This window comes from Myodes glareolus, chromosome 1 (genome assembly GCF_982192425.1).
Source record: "Myodes glareolus chromosome 1, mMyoGla1.1, whole genome shotgun sequence".
NCBI lineage: Eukaryota > Metazoa > Chordata > Mammalia > Rodentia > Cricetidae > Myodes > Myodes glareolus.
Window position 1 is genome coordinate 109,735,267 of NC_142026.1, and position 20,851 is coordinate 109,756,117.

General features: G+C 38.8%; 1 protein-coding gene across 26 annotated transcripts in view; it reads right to left on the minus strand.

Annotated features, from left to right (window-relative positions):
* Epb41l2 (erythrocyte membrane protein band 4.1 like 2) overlaps positions 1-20,851 on the minus strand; it is a 180,524-nt gene that overhangs the window by 43,774 nt on the left and 115,899 nt on the right. For all 26 annotated transcript variants that reach the window (XM_085689615.2, XM_085689611.2, XM_085689605.2 and 23 more), the window contains 6 exons: positions 19,696-19,771; positions 16,242-16,460; positions 14,939-15,026; positions 9,503-9,655; positions 8,928-9,025; positions 3,190-3,362 (listed from right to left, as the gene is read on the minus strand). In XM_085689615.2, the coding sequence (XP_085545741.2) occupies positions 3,190-3,362; positions 8,928-9,025; positions 9,503-9,655; positions 14,939-15,026; positions 16,242-16,460; positions 19,696-19,771 (807 nt within the window). The remainder of the gene's footprint in view (positions 1-3,189; positions 3,363-8,927; positions 9,026-9,502; positions 9,656-14,938; positions 15,027-16,241; positions 16,461-19,695; positions 19,772-20,851) is intronic.

Consider the following 20,851-nt stretch of genomic DNA (forward strand, 5'->3'; position numbering starts at 1 on the left):
AAGCCCTTGGAGGGAGGTGTGTGTGAGTTATCAGTTAACTCAGGATATCCTTTTTGTCCTACAAGGTATCTAGTAATCCACACCCTCGCCTGCCCACCTCAATATGCTTCTCCCCCAGCCCTGTTTGTTGGATCATATGATACTCTCATACTTGCACCTATTTGCTGCAATCAGGAACCTCAAATTCTGGAACATGACCCCTTAAAACAGCAAGTTCAACAGGACCCTTGAATATATTTTTAAACACGGTGAGTTTTTTTAAGCCTCTATTTCTACACCACTTCAGCCTTTAAAACTTTTCCTATCTAAACAAATCACTATAACATTAAAATGAGCTCATATCTTATTGCTTATTTCCCACAGCTGTTTTCTGGTTTTTTTTTGGGGGGGTGGTAAGATTTTACTAATTTTTCTATATAGAAGTATATAACTATGCATACCCCTCTGACTTATTTTATTACATTCACAAATTAGCACAAAATGAGAAAATCTGACCTAAAGGTAGTTTCAGATATACTGATGCTGAAATATGAGTCAATATAAAGTTAAAAATTACAAAACCAAGTTGACAAAATGTTGACCTCACACTTTTAAACACACAGTCTAATATGCAGTAAAGTAACCAACTGGTTCTACTCCCACACCAAGGTGAAGATCACAGCAGCCACTGTCATGTAAACCACTCTGAGCACTGCAGTCTGCCATTTCCTTTCTTGTCTTCTCTATCCATTCTCTTAGACCAAATGATTCTTCAAAGCTAACATTATGTTCTCGTATGCCATCACAGACACTAAGGATGGACCCTGCAGAGTCCGACAGCAGGGCTCTCCTAAGCTTGACTGTATTGTCTTTTTCTGTTCTCTCCCCTCAGATCTGCTCTGCACTTCCACTGCCTGGGAAGGTCTATGTTCTCCTCTCTTCTCATGGCAGCCTCCCTTTAACCCTTCTGGGCTCTTCATTAAGGTCTTCCTCCCCTGTCAATATTCTTAGGTAACACAGAACGCTATTTACTCCTAACTTCCACTTTCAAAACAATCACTGCTACCCCCACTTCCCAGCAAATGGTGACCTCTGGGTTCCATTTCCCAACCTCAGAGGAGTCTCACGGCTCTACAACAGTTGTTCTAGGTGATTTTTATTTTTAAGTCTTCCGATGTCACATTAAATGGTGTCTTTGCAACCACCTAACAATTTTTCTAAACTTTAAAGGGAAGATTATTTTCCTATCTTAAACTGTTCAAGCCTAACTTTTAAAAGCAAACAACAAAGCAAGGGAACACAACACTTGTCAGCAATACTAAAGGAATGCTGATAAAAACAGTGAAGGAAAGAGAACTCTGTACTGGGTCACAGAGTAGTTTTGCTTTATTGGGAAAAAAGAACTTAAGCTGTAAGCAAAGAATTCACTGGCCATCCGCTCACACACCGGCATGAAAAGCCTCTTATTTTTCTCAGCAACACAATCATCCTTTTGATGACCTGCCCATCTCGTGAATTTCAGTGGCCAAAACACAAAGGGGAAAAATAGTGCCACGTTTGTCCCTTTTCCCCGTGAAAACTGTTTTCAGAAACAAATTTGGATAGCCCTCAGCAATGACTACTCAATCAAGATGGTGGGTTTTCCAAAGACGTGGAGCCATGAAGAAGGTGCCCCAACAGAACGTTGTCATTAATGCTAATGCTCACAACACAAGAGCTGCCCTGCCTCACTGCTCCAGAAGGCAATGGCTCCTCATGGAGCATCAACAGCAGTGACTGCATCTATCCAACACTACGGCAAGAGCAGACCCGTCAGAATCCTACACGGACTGGCATGTTGTTCAGATCTGTGCTCAGCGTTAACTGACACCACTAAGTCACTAAACTTAAACAGTCACAACTGGAAACAGCCATTCATTTGCTTGAAGCACACATTTTTCTGGTGGTTCCTTAAAACTATATGGAAGACTGTCTAGAGTTAACAACCATGTACATCAATACCCACCAGAAACCCTGGGAAAAGAGAGGTGAGTACCTGCACCTACCTTGTAACTTCTTTTACTAGAAAAAGTAAAGCACCGTCAATCTGTGTCAATACCCCACTAACGGGACACTGTGTTAGCGTAGAAATAGTCTGTTTTATCTAACTATGTAGCCTCTAAGTTGTTCAAGTTCATATTTCAGAACTATACATAGAACAATCAAAATGTAACTTTTTGCTAATAATGCAATATATAATTATAATTTTCAAACTATTTAATATTAGTATTAAATACAACCAAATGTTCATAAACTTTCTTTTCACTGAAAATTACTCACAACAATTTTTGTTATATAAAAAGAAAAGCATTTTAATAAAAATAACATCTCTCTTATAAGAAACATACTATTAATACCTAATTAACTAACAATCAGTATGATAAATAATATGAAAAGAGCAACATCACCTCATTTCCAAGCTTCACTTTCATGCATGTTAATAAAACCACAAATACATAACTCATCTGAACTCTAACACAAAAACACTAGTACTAGTACAATCTCCCCAGACAAATAAATATGCATTTCTTTTGTATTATTTAAAACTGTATTTAAAATCAATCCTTTGAAGCCTAGAATGGTTTCTTGTAGGCTGGAAGACGGGCAACTTCTGAAAGCATATCTTCAAATCTGAGAGAGTTGTTTTACAATTATGTGACTTAAGATTCATATGCACCCAGTTGGTGGTGGCACATGCCTTTAATTCCAGCACTTAGGAGACAGGCAGGCAGATCCCTGAGTGTTTAGGCCAGTCTGATTTACAAAGCTAGTTTCAGGACAGCCAAGGCTACAGAGTAACCCTGTCTGGGGAAAGTAGAAAAAAAGATTCCTGTGCAAACTTATCTCCCCCGTCCCTTATAATTGTTAGCAATTAATAAGTATAAGAAACAAAGTCACATTAGAGATCATAATCAAATAAACCAAGGGAAACACATTTATTCAACAGCTTATAACCACAAAAATTACATATTGATTATTTATGTATGCATCAACAGAAAGAAAACACATGGTGAGAGCAAAAACCTGGATATAGAGTTATTTTCCTCTGAGAGCAACATTTTACTCATTTTGGGGTAACTGTCTATCCCTCTAGAGGATGTCTTGCATTCTTATCAATTCCTGACCCCAATGGACTAGAAAAATAGAATACAATATTATAAATGTGTTTACCTCCATCTAGGCTCCTCGAGACACGTTTACTAGAGGCACGCTCAAAGTGTGGTGCTGGTCTATCTATGAGGGTGCTTGCTTGGCGGGTCTGTGCCTGAGTGCGTCCACTGTAGCGGAATTTGGACCCCAAGGTCAAGAACTTGGCCTTAGGTGGCTGCTCTGGAGACAAGAGCCTACAAGGAAGAAAAGGAGAGAAAAAAAAAAAAAAAAGAAGAAGAAGAAGATAAAGACTTCAGGTACATGGGGGGGGTGTATTTAGGATCTCACTTTAAATATTAGTAGAAAAACAGTGCTACATAAGCTATAATAAAACATCCTTCCTATGTGGTTTTATTTATTTTTTTTTCCTGTTGTTTTGTTTTAAACCAGGCTGGCCTACAATTCAGTCACCTGTCCCTTGGGAGAGTATAATACCACACCAGGTCATATGTAGTTTTATAATAGTGATGTGTTCACAGATTTTTTTCTCCCCAGCTCAACCAAAAGAGCAGCTGCTCTGAGTGTGTATCAAGAGTATTTATTTGAATTAGTGTAAATCATTTATGTAAGCACACATGTCTGAATTTGTGCTGCTAGCTTTAAGTGTCAAGTAAAAAGCCCATTACCATTAGCAATTGTTAATGTTTATGCCTCTTTCTTGTAGGGGGAAAAAAACCATCTAACTCAAGAATCTGTTCCATTAAGTAATTCTTCCCTGAAGAACAGAATTTACACAGTGATCCACAAAGATGACTAATATTCTTTTTTGTCAACATAATTCTACTGTGTAAACCTTGGGTTCATAATGCATGATTCAAACCTTAATCATAATTTCAAGAGATACACACAATGGTGTAGAGCAGTGGCTCTGAGACTGCTCATTCACCTTGGACTGTCTTCTGATGGGCTGAAGAGGGCAGCTTCTCTAGCTAGCAATACTGCACAACAGCACCTAAACTGCTCTGCAAGAAAGCAGTCACCTACAGAAATAGGAGTAAAGTTGTTGATAAGCTTATTGGTGCAGCCACTGTTGGAAAAATACTCTCTGGTACGTCACAATGACCTTTCATGTCTAAGAATGAAGCCCACTCTCAGAGACCAGTGAAGGGAAAGAGGATGTTTAAAGACCATCAATCACGATGGGCACGATGGAGAAGCAAGAACTGGTAGCCCAAAGAGAAATTTCCAAAGATAATGCTGAAATTACAGACGGAATGTCTGTTTTATGGTGCTATGTAAAACATTTAAAGATCATGGATTTTAAAGAGACACCACTTTAAAATGCTAATACATTTTCTGCTTCTTCTACGAAATAAATTTACAACAACTGGAAAACCTTCTTATTCTTCAAGCAACAATTTTGAAGAAAACTGAAAATCTTTCAGGTGTTTTCCCAGTTTTCCAATTACTACTTTATTTTCTGCAACTCCCTATGGACCTGTGCGAGGACCTATGCACTGTGGGCGCTTGTCTGTTTCCTACTGTCACCTTTTATAGTCTGTAAAGTCTAGACACGGCCAAACGCCCATCTTAATGGGGTCTTGTTCGGTTTTGTCTGAGGGTTTCACTATGTTGCCTGTGCTGGTTTCAAACCAACAAACTCAGGTCTGTCCTGCCCTGTACCCTCCCCCCTCTTCCACAGTTGGGACCACAGGGGAAGTGCTTTTTTAATATTCTCCTTCCTGGTGTCATAGGGACGCAGCCTTCAGAAGTTAATAACTTCTGTGTTCTGTGTGCTGGAAATTTAGCAAAGGGAACTTGCTGCAAGCCCTGTGACATCTGGCCATGACCCAAGTGCTGGGTCTTAGCAAAGCATTCAATAGTGTAGTTTTAGAAGGAGCTTTAGAATGGATTGGTTTTGCTATATCCCCCATACTCAATTCAAAAGGTAACTTTTCTCATTAACAGAGTCTAAGAAGACATTTAATATCCATATCTAGTGAGAGGAATGCTACACAATCAAATTTCTTCTAATTTATTTTCGATTAAGGTGCTGGTCAGCCAACTAGTTACTATTTAAGTATCTATCTATCAGAAAAACTGTCCATTAAAGCATTTTTGCGGAAGGTATTTTACAAAAATATAAATTTAAGACATACAAGAAAAATATTTAAAGGGTAAGTATCTAGTACAATTAAAAGAAAGGAAAAAATAATAAAAATGGTGTTCTTTATTTATTTCAAATAGGATGAAATACTTTATCTGTTTGGCACTAGTAAACCAAAGCATTAGCTTACAGGTAATTTTCTAATGACAAATTTTGAAGTCATTAATTTGTAATTAAACTGAAATTAATATCAAAACAAGAAAGGATTAAACACTGGAAGTTTTCTCTAAGATAAATTTTTGGTGATTGAAATCAGAGGTAATGTAAAATAATCTTCTAAAAAATGCACGCCAAGGCATAAAATATTTTAGCTCAATTGCTTAATTATTTCTTTTGGTATTAATTTTACACAGCAGACTACAATAAGACCTGTGTCTTCATAAAAACCTATCAAAGTTGTGAATTACAAGACATCTATCATATTAGCGCTAATGATATGAAAATTACGAAAGGAACTTTCATGGACATCAAAAGCCTTGAGCAAAATGATCTAATTAATGATGTGCCAAAAATGAATTCAACTTTTATAAATTTGATTGCTTAGGTAGTAAATTACTGTTTTAAATTTTATAAAATCCTACTATTATAAATCAAATATCATCAAAGCTTATCTGTGAGAAATACAGGAACCGTTATTAAAAAGCCTTCATGTAAATTACTAAAGTAGTACCCATGTATCGACATAGTTCTCTATGTCGGAGCTGACAAGTTTACATGGCAAGTGAATCCCCAGCTCCTATGAGAACCGAGCTCTGAGGAGAACAGGAGGTGCCCACTACAGGCAGACAGCACAGCACAGGAGGCACCCTGATGAATACGGGACTCCATATTACCTACGTTTAAATTCCATCTCCACCTGTTACTCTCGATACGACCACCATGCCTTGTCTGTTCCTGCTTTTCCATTGTGTCTTAAGTTGTAAAGATTAAAACAATCTTTGCACAGCACTTAGAACAGTGGCGAGCTTTATAATGCAGCCAGCAGCTTCATTATCACATTTGTGCTCTGGTAACATTAGTACTTTTAATAGTTCAGTCTGCAAGTCTGGCAATTTTATAAAAAATAATTTTCACATTTCATAATAAAAAAGCATCATGAAATCCACTGATCTGACTCACTATTCTACAAACACATTAGAATTTCCAGGCTAAATATGCTCCTTTATATAAAACTGGAAGTGTCCCATAAGACTGACCATTGGTTTGTCAACCACCATCACCAAAGTCTTCACAAACAGTCTACTTTTAAGTGAGCTCTGTAGGACTAGCATGTCACAGAAATCTCTGGATGGCACAGAAGAGAGAAAGTTGGCAGAGAAGACCATCAGGTCCCACCTCTGCTCAGGTGTCTGGCTGTTGTTCTCATTTAAAGGAAGACACCTACCTCTGGGTATTCAATTCCTGCAATATAAAGCAATCAACTGTGTCTAACAATAAACATTCAAGAAATTCCTAGCACCTGTCATTTCCAACAGGATCCTTACTTTGCTATCATTACTTGACAGCAAGCCTGCTATCTGTCCAGTCTAGACCTGTATGATAGACAGGTGATATCTAGTTATACATAAGTTAGACCCAAGCTTCTTCAGGAAAATCTGTTTAGGTTACTAAGAAGCATTTAAACTTTTCAAGGATTTCCATTATTAGTATAACTAAGTTAGACAGATTCAAATATATGTTGAATTATGTATTATAAAGTTGTGTATTAGAGTAATATCAAAATAAATATTTTCCATTTCACTACAGAACCAGTCATTTGTCTTAGCTACAATTGGCTTTTTATTTAAAAACTATTGTTAATGGCAGTGATGCTAATAAACATTATTATACGCCAGAAACAGCTTATGTTTGCTTCATATGTAAAATGTAAATTTCATTCTGAAAATGAATCCATAAGAAAATAAAAGAACCCTTTATTAGCACAGGGCTAATGGAAGTAAAGCAGAGGGTGAATAACTTATCATCTGACAGTGTGCAGCAGAACAGCATTCGATCCTAAGTCTAGAGAAAACTCTTCAACCTGTATGGCTTTGTAGACCACACAATGACAAAAACAGAGGAGATGAAAGTAACCAAACTACTCGTGAAACATTTACCCTCAAAGAAAAATTTTAAAAAGGATAAAAAAGAGAGAGAACACAAGCTAGAGTTTGGGATTGAAGGAAACTGATAAGGGGGTGTCTTTATTGTTGCTCTGGTGGTTTTCGTTTGTCTATTTGAGACAGAATCTCACTATCTCATTGTGTAGCTCTGGCTAGCTTTGAACTTTGAACTCACTGTGTAAACAAGGCTAGTCTTGAACTCACAGTAATCCGCCTTGCCTCTACTTCCCAAATGCTGAGATTAGAAAAAGCATAGGGGCTCTTTGGGAGTTTTGTTTGTTTGAGACTTTTTTTTTTTTTAAAGGAAGGTGTGGGTGTGTAACTGACCAAGGAAGTCAGAGCCATTTATTATTAGAAAGTAAATTTACCAAGTTGAATCCTTTGGGGAGGGAAGAAATAAACAAAGAAAAGCAAAAATTTTTACCCATTCCTTGGAAAGAAGGTTAAAAAATGAAGGTGGTGAGCTGAAGTGATAACAAATTAAGAGATAAACAAAGATGGAGCACTCATGACCCACACTTTCTACAGGTGCGAGGTGAGGCTGGTATGGAAGGTTCTAGAAGATTGTGAACAACTCGGATGACAAGGGAGGTGAAAGGACTGGCTGGCGAGAAGCAATGCTCCAACTAATGCTGGAAATTACTTCTCTGAAACAGCTGCTTAACAAGTTAGCACTGACAACACAAGGACAAAAGTGGTCACATCGTCCAGACTGACCCAGTAGCAGCACACTGGGAAAGTTGGTTTGCTAGTAGGACAGGGAGGGACTTCAGGAAGTTTAGATATTCTGGATAAAACAACCAACAAGAGCAATGACAGGGATCAAGCTGATTGAGAAATGTTCAGCTGGAGCCTGCAGCTCAATCCTGCTCGATCCGGACCCCTCCCTCCCCTCCCTCCCTCTCTCAACCCCACCCTCTCTAAAAATCTCCAAGAAAGAAATGGTGCCAAAAAGCCCAGTTCCGCATTCTCCAGGACTGCAGCGGCTCCTCTCCTGAAGCTGCCAACCACCCAAGTCCCCACCTACAGCGGTCACCTTTTGACCGCGTTAACCCAGCTTATGGAGAGCGCATCATCACTCTTTACCTATAGGTTATATAACCTCTCTGCTTTAGTTCTGAAGCACGGCTTCTCCTGCCTCGGATCTGGGGCTGGAGAACCAAGCCAAGTGTTGCTTTGCTCAATAAGCTTGTTCTTTTTCTTTTTCAATTCAGCTTGACTGGCTTACTGTAGCTTGGGTGGAAAAACCTAGTACAGCAATACAGAAAACCTACTAAGAAAGAGGTTAAGTCCAGAGCATCTGGTAAGAAAAAGATCTGAATTATAACTGAAGACAGAAAGAATGGCAGCAGGTGGGATTAGCATGGGGTGGTGGAGGAGAGAAGGTGGCAATCAGAAGGCAGATCAAAGCAGTGAAGCATGACCAGCAGGGAATAAGGCCTCCAGGAGAGCATGGAACCCTGAGGCAGAGCACAGACACATTTACCTACTATCCTTCACCTAACCTGGACAGGGTACAATGGCAATTCCACAAGACCATGTAACGTTACCTGTAGAAAGTGTGATGCTCCACACATACTTTCCATAGCCTTTTAGCTGCCCGATGGTTTGGCAATTTGAATCCAATGGTGCTCTCAAACTGTTCTGGCTGAAATAAATCCATAAGACAAAAATCAGCCTACATCTAAAGCACTGGCTACATGCTACCGTAAGCAGATTCAGTCATTACTATGAGAAATAATTATTCTTTTATGAAGGAATTATTGGTTTATCTGTAGTCAGATTGTGATACTGTTTCTATGAAAAGCAAGAGTTAACTGCCCAAGTGAACTGACTATTCAGTGCCACTAAAACACACTCCACCACTTACCTGAGAAAATGAGCTCCCAATGTGTGGGGAGTGGGAGGTGGGTCACAAAAACATCCCTTTTTATGAAAAATCTACTGGATGTGGATGTCAGCAACAAGAACGTGTGTATTGTACGTTATCATCAAGAACCATGCAAGAACAGAGAAAAGTTTCCTTTTGCAACACTTTAGTGACAAGAATTCATTAATTTCTCCCACTAGTAAAGGAAACACTGATAGTGTGTTAGCTATATCAAGAATACAAGACACTGCCTACCTCTGCTGGTCTAACTTTAATGTAGAAATTACTGCGCTTATAGGAGATTTTCAGGATCTTCGGCCAAGCAAAACGATTGATTCTCAGTTTGTCTTTGTAAATGAGAAGGCCATTAGAACACACACCCAGCTTGATGTCCACACCTTCAGAGTCCTGCCAAATATAACCCATTGACAGTTAATGACAAAAGTTACATAGACAGAGGCAAAACAACCCTCAAGTTATTGAAAATGTCAACATGTTAGTATTTAAATTTTAGTGACAGTACCTAAGCTAATTCAAGAGTAGAACATACTCATACTAAATGATTTATCTTCCGGAATTGGGTTGAATTTGCAAAGAACTATAGAAATACCATTTAAAGGAAAAAAATCTGCAAATATTCAATTTATGCATTTTCAAGCTCTGCAAAGAGTTAACAGGGAAAAGGGGGAAAAGACCCACATTTACGCATCTTGAAGATACCAAAGACAAAATGTTTCCCCGGAGAAAGTTCAGCCCTCACGGACAGTCTGCTATCCTACTGCTATGGTAGTTGACAGCTGGTAAAATTACACCTATATTTTGCAAAACACCAATTCACAGAAAATTTCTCTTCTGGGCTGCCAGTGTTGAAACCCCTCACTTCTTTCCAACATCCTCAACAACAAGGGCTGATATGCAGTTCTCATTAAGCAAGCCTTCAGTTGTACTGCAAAGGACTAAAGACAATTTTTGAACTTATTATTCTTTTTTTCCCAGAGATTTAACTTGGAATAGATAATACAGAATAATCACAAACCTGAAAAGGTTTTATTTAGCTCTTCAGCACCATGACACGCACAACATGTAAGACAGGCACAACATCAAAGCACACAAGCAGTTACTCTCCAGGGGGCAGATGATCTCAGTCAAGACAGACAAACTCAACACTACTCAGAGTTGTACACAGTTGAGGAAATCAGTAACAACAAGGGGTAAATTTCCACATACACAAAGCAAAGACAAACAGCATATTAAGTCTATGTTACTCATAATGTTTTGATGGTGCCATTACTACAAATGATCTAACACAATTCAGTTTTTTTGTTTTCAAAATAAAAGTATAGTATAGACAACTAATGATAATTCCATTACCCGCTGTGATACTTAATCCAAATACAAACACACAAATAAAATCACATTACACCACACTGAGCAGTTTTTGAAACACTGGGATGTCGATTTGGAGTAGCCAATATTACACTTGCTGCAAAAGCCTGATGACCTGAGTCCAATCCCCAGAACCAAGTAGAGGCAGGTAGAGAAACTCAGCTGCACATAGTTGTCTCTGATCTCCATATGCACCATGGAATGTGCACCACAGCATATGCACGCCCACTTACATATCAAATACGTAACACTGAAAAAAATTCTAAAAACTTAAAATAGCCAAAACTCTATTCTCTGATACTCTGGCAGCCTCAACTCTCTCTAGGAATAGCAGATAAAGCTGGGTAAGTTAGGCAAAGGTGCCCAAACTAGTTGGCACCAAACTCAAAGTATGTTTTTGCCAAAAGCATCACTACCCCTGACCAAAGGGAGAGGGCACGAGATGACAGAAAATGGCATGTTCCCACCACAGTTAAGAAGGCAGCATTCACTGCAAACACTAACAAAGCCAGCTTCATCTAGTGTGAAGAAATCTTCACAAAGGACAAAGAAGTATTTCTATTTTACTTAAGAAGAAACCTACCTGTATTCAAGCAAATCAGTGGAGGTTTGGCTGGCTGACATTGTTGTTCTAAATTACAGAATTACTGACAAAAAGTATGAAGTGAAAGGAGGAAAAGTGTTTCTTCATCTCCCGTATCTGAGCTATGCCATTCAGCAACAATAAAAAACAGTTGACTACAAAAACTACCTCCATTGATAGGCACTCGGGAGGCAGAGGCAGGTGGATCTCTGGGAGTTCAAGGCCAGCTTGGTCTACAAATCGAGTTCCAGGACAAGCACCAAAGCTACAAACAGAAACCCTGTCTTGGAGGAAAAAAACAAAACAAAACAAAAACCCTCTGCCCTTCAGAAAGCTGCCAGTGTGGAAGGTGTTTGAGATGTTAAAGGTTTTTGCCCCAGGTCAAGGAGAGGGAGGGAAGGAGGTCAGGGGTTAAGTACACAGGCTCCTCCCTGTGTGGGCACATCAGCTGGCTGATCCTAATAGTGGTTCCTCTGAAAACAAGCCCCTCCAGATCAGCTTTCTGCTGGTCTGTCACTCTGCCTTCCACCCTTCAGAACTAGAGGGTGCAGGAGGGCTACTGACATCATCTCAGGGTACCTGCTACTCTGTACTTTCATGCCCCTTTGTCAAGATTTTCCATTCAACACTCCTGAACCTCTCCTAACTGAAGTTTGCTATCTTAATGCCTCAAAAAGGAAAAAGAATGTGAGTTCGAGGTAATGAAAAATGTTTTATGAAAATAAAATTTTACATGGCACATTCTTTAAAACTGCTACAGGACTTCTTTTCACAAGCCACAAATATATTGAATATTAACTTATTCCAACAGATGATAAACAGGAAAAAAAATGAGTGTTTTTACTGTTCTGCTCCTAACTATACATCAACCCTGACATTATATCCATGATAAAGCTTACCTTTTAACACTCCAATATTAGAGAAAATAATCCTGATCCTTTGTAGTTATTCCCTAAGAACTGACTTTTACTTAATGATCTACAAAGTAAGGAAACAGAACAGCTGCATACAGTGAAGGCTGGAAGGTGCATTCATTGGAAGAGTATTTGCCTACTATGGCTAGGGCCGTGGGTTCAATCCTTAGTCTTCCCACCCACTCAAGAAAATAAAAAAAAAAAATCAGAATTAACAGAAATTAAAAAAATAAAGATGGGAGAATCTCTTTGGTTCCAAGCCTATCCTCTCTCATCCTTTGTTTCTTCCATAATCAAAAGAGGAACCGAGGGAAAAACAAAAGCACTCCAACATCAGAAATATCAAATGTGCTACCTAGTTGCATTTAACAAAGAGTATTAAGCAGAGATGATAGCCAGCAATGGATGACATTAGACAAGTCATTCTCTTTACTATTTCATATATTTATAAAATAAATACATTCAAATTTCAAAAAGATAGTATAAGTGGAAGTATTTTCCAAAACTTAAAGGTCCTGTATCATCCAGCACTTTAAACATGATGTTAAGAAAGACTATTCACTGATCAGAAAGAGGGGGAAATTGCAAATGTAAATAAACTGCAATAAAACACTAAAGTCAGATGTGGTAGCACACACCTTTAATCCCAGCAACTTAGGAAGAGAGGCAGGTAGATCTCTGTGAGTTTAAAAACAGTCTGTTTTGTCATCCTTTTCCTTTGGCAGCTACATGTTGTCTTTTGGGCTCTGTCTATTCTCTCTATATGTCTCTGTTTGGATTTTTTACCTGGCTCTATTTTGGCCTGCCATCGGCAAAATTACCTTCTTTGTTAACCAATGATAATAAAACATATTCAAAACATACAGAGGGTGGATCCCACATCATCTTCCCTCTTCTGAAAAAAAAAAAAACAGTCTGTTTTATATACCAAGTTTCAGGCCAGCCAGAGCTACCTGAGAGAGGCCCTGCTTCAAAATAAAACTAACAATGACATTTGGAGTAGATCTTATTTAAAGAAGCCTAAACTCGCCAGGTGATGGTAACACACATCTTTAATCCTAACACTCATGAGGCAGAGGCAGGCAGATCTCTTTGAGTTCAAAGTCAGCCTTGTCCACAGAGCTAGTTCCAGGACAGCCAAGGCTACATAAAGAAACCCTGTCTTAAGAAACCAAAGAACACACGGGAGGCAGAGACAGAGAGATCTCTGAGTTCAAGGCCAGCCTGGTCTACAAAGTAAGTTCCAGGACAGCCAAGGCTGATAGACAGAGAAATTTTGTCTCGAAAAATGAAAAAAGGAGGAGGAGGAGGAGGAGGAAAAAGAAAGGAAGAAGAAGGAAGGAGGAGGAGAAAGAGGGGGAAGGAAGAGGAGGAAGAAAGAGAAGAACAACAAGCAAAGAAAGACAATGAAGCCTAAGACCTAGAGTCCTCAGAGGCCGAGAAAAACAAAAACAAACAAAGTAAGAAAATAAATAGATGGATAAATGGATGAATAGAGGGATAGAGGGAGGAAGGGAAGGAGGGAGGGAGAAAGAGAGATGGATAGAGATGGATGGATGGATGGATGGATGGATGGATGGATGGATGGATGGATGGATGGATGGATGGATAGATAGATAGATAGATAGATAGATAGATAGATAGATAGATAGATAGATAGATAGATAGGAGATAAGACAAACCAAGCAAGAAAATGCATCAAAACAATAACTTTCTACACAGAGATTCAAGTGATTTTTTCATTTTCTTCTGTTTGGCTCTATTTTCTATGCTAAATTTAATATACTATTTTACAATAAAAAATATTTTAAATAAAGCCACCAAAGATAAAAGGGTCATTTGCAAACATTAAGTATAACACAAAATCAAGAACTACTAATCTGAGGCCTAGAAAGGGAAGGTATTTCTGGGTGGGAGCTTCCTGGAGGCACCTATAATTACTTCTAACACTTATGTGTGTGACTGCAGGACAGGGAGCATCTCTTGGATGCCAACTCTGGACAAGCCAAACCTGTCTACCACTTTCCTTCTCATCCTCCTCAAGTCTCACCACTCCATGTAGGATGGTGAAGCAGGAAGGCTTGTCAGTGGCATCTGCCCAATCAACTCCACCATTTCTATCACATTTCCGTCTCCCTTGTTCCATTCATGCACTACTTCTCCAATTAGTCTGTGGAGCTCCATGACCTGTGTTGCTTCTGGCCCTCTCATGCTTCAAGATCTGCTTCCTCAACCAACAACAAACAAACAAAAAGAGGTGAGGTTGAGACAAGTAGCCAAGACAGGGGCACTTGGTCTATCACAGTGGTTGTCAACCTTCCTAATGCTGCAATTCTTTAAAACAATTCCTCAAGTTGTCCTGACCCCATCATGAAATTATTTTCGTCGCTACTTCGTAACTGTAATGTTGCTACTGTTATGAATATCTGTGTTTTCTGATGATCTTAGGTGACCCCTATAAAAAGGGGTCACAACCGACAGGTTAAGAACCACTGGTCTAGCAGATGCTGGGACACAGCATGAACCAGAACCACAAGGTAAGGAGTAAAGGATACCATAGGCAGTTTTATGGCGAGAACTCTCAAAGAGGCCTTCATTAAAACACTGACAAGAGAAGAACAAAGTAGGGAGAGGACAAACGATTCTCACACCCAGGAATTTTGTTAAGTTGTCACCAGGAAATGGTAAAGACCTCAAGTGCAGACAAACAGCCTTTTCCAAAATGAACCAGGCTTTGCAAAACTGGAGATTTCCTAGAACTTCAGTCACTAAAGTGGAATAACATTATTCCCACTGAATTTACAATACCTTGGCATGATGCAGGTCAACACCATACATGGAAAGCCTCTTTGCATTTTCTAAGAACTGAGTATCAGCTTGTGCTGGAGATAAGCCCCTGAGAATCAAACGAAACTGTGTTACCAGGAGATGCAGACTCGTCCAAAGCAGATTAAAAAGTGTGTGGGATTGGAGAGTTGGGAGTGTACAGTGACTCGGCCAGGCCTGTAGAAAAGTGGAGTAAGAGGCAAGCTACAGCTCTACCTCCACCTTTTCCATTATGGTCATTCACTCTTAACCTGCACATGTCAAGGAGGCAGACTTCTACACTTACCAACTTTATCCTTAAAATGGTGCTTTCCATTTTTCTCACTGGGGAAAGGCCTGGGCAATAATGGGTACAACATAATCTAACAGGTCTCTGACCCAACGGTCTTCATTTCCAACATAGCATTTTATACCAAGCAATTCAAATCTGAGTGACAGAATAAATGTCTATTGAGTAGAATTTAAATACAGAAATAAAAGTCAAATACTGATCTTTTTCATTTTTTAAATAAAGTCAATATAAAAGGCCCCTTAAGCATTTTAAATCTCTGAAAGTTATTCAAATGATTTTAGTCAATATTTCATAAAATTGTGGCCTTGAAAATTTTGTAGCTTAGAGAGATTTTTACAAAACCATGAAAAATTCCATATTGACAGAAATATCAAATTATTCAAGGTATATATAACATTCAAGCAATTTAAGTAATCACCACCTAAACCAAAGAAACACTATCTGTGGCTTGTGGGCATAGCTGCACACATCGGTTATCCCATACCCATCAACATCTACACTTCTAATTCAAAACCAGATGCTTCAATTTCTCACTAGCTTTTTAAAAATATTTTCATTCTTTGAAAATCTCAAATACATATACACTGTGTTTTGATATCATCTATCCCCACTACCACCCTGGCCTTCTTATAAAATACAGTAATAAAGACACTAATAAGCAGAAGAAATGCCAAGTAAGTGCCAAACCAGTATACGCAAGTCTGCTCCCTGTGCATCTATTAAGGATAGGCCAGGACAGAGCAGGAAGTGTCTTATGGGGATGCACATTAGTCTGATAAGAGAATTTAGTTTCAAGAACATAATCTCCATGTTACAGTAAGAAGAACAATAAAAGGGCATCTCAAGAGTTTCAGGTTATCTCTATCAGTGCTGGGCAAGCTCCAGAAGGATAAAGTAAATAAACTAAAAACTTGTCCTTGAACATCGAGCGAGTATTACAAACTATGTCTACCTGTCATGGCATTGATCTCTCCAGCTAGCACATCAACAGACCTGTGAGTTTTATGCAGTTCTGCCACCTTTTCTTCCATCTCCTTGGTCTGGCCTGGGGCAAACTGGAACTCACTAAGATCGATACTGTCATACTCTTCTGGGTCATAGTCTCCATGTTCAGCCTGCAGTGTGTATGATCCCAAGAGGGCATGAGTCACAAAGGAACAGGGCAGGCGGCCAGATGCGATGTCCTGCCTCAGTTGAAGGCACAAGAAGTATCTATGAAGAAGAGGAAGAGAAAAGGATAGAGAAGAAACATTAGTTAACATTAAAACAACCTCAATTCCTTAAATTTTAATATTCCATTGCAAACATATGTTGATATTGGAACTATTTATATTCACAGCAAAAATGGCCTTTCATAACATGAAGTTCTATTCTGCTTCCTGAGCTCCTACACAGGTGGCTTATCTACAAAACTAAGTCTAAAAGTTAAGAGACTAGACATTGTTTGTTGTTGCTGCTTTTCAAGACAGGGCTTCTCTGTGTAGCACTGGCTGCCCTGGAACTCACTTTGTAGACCAGGCTGGTCTCTACCTCAGAGATTCACCTGCCTCTGCCTCCAGAGTGCCAAGATTAAAGAAGAATAGATATCTTGACAGCAATCATTTATAAGAAAAAAAGGTAGTCACTCATTCTTGCTCATCCCTACCATTTTCATGTCTTCTTTTCCTGAAATGCCTTTAACAACAATCATACTAACTCTTCATTGAAGCCCTTGCTAGCACTTGGACCTCATAACTGCTGATCTGCAGTCCTAAGCAAGTTCCTACACTGGCCTGAAGCTGATGTGAGGCCTTAGCAAGGCCAAGTCTTTGAAGGCAAGAGTAGAAGTTAGGTGTATAAATAAGCAGCTGGCATGCAGCCTGGGAATCCTAGCTGGTAGGTGTAATCACAACAGCTACCTGCAGTCAATGACTGAATGGTCTCACTACACCATTATATGACCTTGAAATAAACAGCAGTGATCTCATTTAAAATGTCTTTCCAGGGCTGGCCTTCCCAGTAAATGCCGACTTCTTTCTCCGTGTGCTGACTGTGTCTAAGTGGCTGTAGGACTCACTTTTCTCCCTTTCCTTGCTCTCTACCCCACAGCTTAGTAAAGCACAGCTCCAGGCCAGGCCTCAGGCTGGTGAGTCAGAGAGCACTCTGGCTCCCAATACCAGGTTCAATTTAGTTAGACCTGACTTTCCAGGGGGTCTATCCCCCAAGGGACAGGATCATCACATTCCCACACCTAGCAAAGAATTCATGCAACCACTGGCAATTGCTCTATACTTTTCTAGATAAATGAGTCTTCTTGTTGATACTACAGCCTGAGCATTTTCATGCATGCCAAAAGCCCTCTTTTTAAGGAAGTTTATGTTCCCTTGACCTCTAGAACCACACAAACATAAGTGATCTTCTCTAGAAAACCGAATTTGAAGCTGGATCCCAGGTTGTCCCTTAACTCCTGGGGTAGCTGTGCTAGGTCTCCACTCCACAGCACTGATACCTACAGACTTTCTACTCTGCTACGTGTCCCTCAACCTTGCAAGCTAGTACTCCCACCTTCAGAGTCACGTCCTAAACTTTTCAAACAAAAACTGACGAGAACTTTCTGAGTTTCCCAGCTCTATTTTCTTTACATGGTATGAGACTTCATTCTGAATAGTGTTCCCAGCTGGACCATCAAAGGGTCAACTCACAGTGAATTTCAGTAGGGACATCAGCAGGTCTCAAGTAGATAGCTAGTCATGCTACACACTGCAGCTCCAGCAGCTCCTCTCACCACAGAATGGGAAAGTTCACAAGCACTACTCTACTTAAACGGAAAACTCATATGCCCGTGTAACAAAGTTGCAGTCACCATAGATTATCATTCCCAGATTACTGCAAGGAGGGGGCGTGTATGACAGAGGGCATTGCATCATAAGTCCATTAAATTCATGGCTAAAAGGCACTCCGACAGAGAACCTCTATCCCCGACATGCCAAAACACTAGAGATTATGCCCTAAAAGCAACTCACTAAGCAGCCAAAAAAAAAAAAATTATTTACTAGCTGGAGCTAACTGAATCAAGTCAAAGTTAAAAATGAATAGTAATTAATCATCACAATAGAGTATTGGTATTTAGCAACAAGTGGCAAGGTAAAAATAAACAAAACACTTGCCATTTTTCCAATCTCAGCAATAAATGTCTATATGATACCTGTACAATGAAACTAACACAGGCAAACATGGGGTACATTATTTAAAAAATATGTCACATTAAAATCTGAAATACTAAAGCTATGCCTTTAATCATACATATAACATAGAAAGCAAAACTGACAAAAATATTTTCTTTAAGTATTTTATGACTTGAAGATAAAGGGAAACAAATATATGTCCATATGTATACACACATACATAAAGTTTTGAAACTGGCAATACTTCAGCTATTTGGAACAAGATCTATTTTGAAGTTTACTTTTGTTTTGACGTTTGTTTTGCTTTATTTTCAAAGCTGGCTCAGTAGCTACAGGAACTCGCAGCCTAAAGATACATGCCTAATGACCCAAGTTCAATCCCTGGAACCCATATCAAGGTGGGAGCAGAGAACGGACTCCAAAAAGTTGTCTTCTTACTTCCACATGTGTACCCTGGCATGATCGCCCATGTACATAATAACAGGCAAGCAAGGAAACAAGCAAACAAATTATAATTATATTAATATGTTGTCGGGGGTTCGTCCTGCCTAGTTCCTACACTCGTTAAGTCCCAAAAAAAAAATCACACAGAGGTCTACATTAACTATAAACTGATTGGCCTATTAACTCAGGCTCCGTATTAACTCTTATAACATATATTAGCCCATTCTGTGGCTGGGCAGGAAGTATAGGTGGGACAACTGGACAGGAATGAGAACAGGAGAATTCTGGGAAGAGGGAAGTTCCCTCTGCAGTCCTGTCCAGACACAGAAGAAGCAAGATACGACTGCCTCGCTGAAAAAGGTACCAAGCCATGTGATTAGCACAGACAATAATAATGAGCTAATATAAGTTATAAGAGTTAATAAGAAGCCTAAGCTAATGGGCAATCAGTTTATGATAAATGTAGACCTCTGTGTGATTTCTTTCAGGCTTAACGATTGCGGGAACCAGGCAGGACAGAAAACTCAGACAAGATTAATATATATTAATAATGGGAATGCATACGGCTTAGCTGTTAAGAGCGTTTAGGGCTCTTATAGGGAACCCAGGTTGCTTCTCAATGCCCACATGCTAGTTCAGAACTGCCTGCAACTCACTCCCTCATCTGACCTGTGGGCACTAGGCATGCATATGGCATACAGAGATATGCACACAAGAAATTTATAGCATACATTTTTAATTTCCTTGATTTTCAGTCCTAAAGTTACAACCATACTCACAGAGCACAGAAATAAATACGTCATACGCAAAGATGAATTTTAAAATGTAAATAAAGGTACCTGGTGATATCTTCAGTCAGTTGAGAAGGATCCGGAGGATAAAACTTCACATTAAAAGAGAACAGCCAGGGAAGGTCTACAATTATAAAACATCAATTATTTACCAAAACACAGTTTGTTTGCTTTTTATCTAGAATAATTTAGCATCACCTGGACATTAGCAATAAAATCTCAAAAACTAGATATTAATATAAGTAATCCACTAGAGAATAAGAGGTTTACTATTACTAGAGTTAACTTATTACTATAATAGAGTAAACCTATTAGGAGATAATAGGTTTACTTTTTATAAATACATATTTTATATGATAATTTATTATACAATAAACTGAATAATCTCCATGTAATAGTTCTGAGATAAACTTGTTTCACCCATAAGATTTCTAGGGGCTAAATATTCCCCATTCCTTTAAAAACAAAACAAACAACCCTGGGATTTCCACATTGTTGACAAACCATGAAAATGATCGAGTGATCACAGTAGATATTCAGGAAATGTTTGTCTGCATAATGGAAGTGTTCAGAGATCCTGATGATGGAAAAGTAGGGGTAGGAAAACATCCTGACATACTTTAAGAGAAAACAATTTCTCAGGTTTTATAGTGTGTGTGTACATCCTTCTGTGGGGTGACCTCCAATCCATAAACAAGTAAAGTCACAACAAGACTGTCATTCCCCAATAGCACCTTATTTATCTGTTTTCCAGGTGTTAATACTAGCACAGAGTTACCTGGGCATAACTACATGCACAAGTTTTTACTAGAATCTTTATATTTAAGGATGTATTTGCAAAATCCAAGAACACTAAACAAACATTTTCAGCTGACAAAAATTGTATATATTTATGGTACCGAGGATATCTGAAATATGCGTACATCATGGAATGGCTAAAGGGAGTAAGTTAACAAAGAAATTAACTCACATACTTATTTCAATGGTAAGTACACTTAAAGTGTTTTTAAATTAAACACTAGTGTTTTTTAATTTAATTGCTATCCCTAATTTTACCTAGCTACATAAAAAATAGTTCAACTAATTACAGATTATTTATATATTATCCACAAGCAGGTTTCAAACATACAGCCTATTAGGTACATTACCAAAATTTAAGGAAAATTTTAAGTGGAAACTATTAAGCTTGCCAACTTCTAAGCAA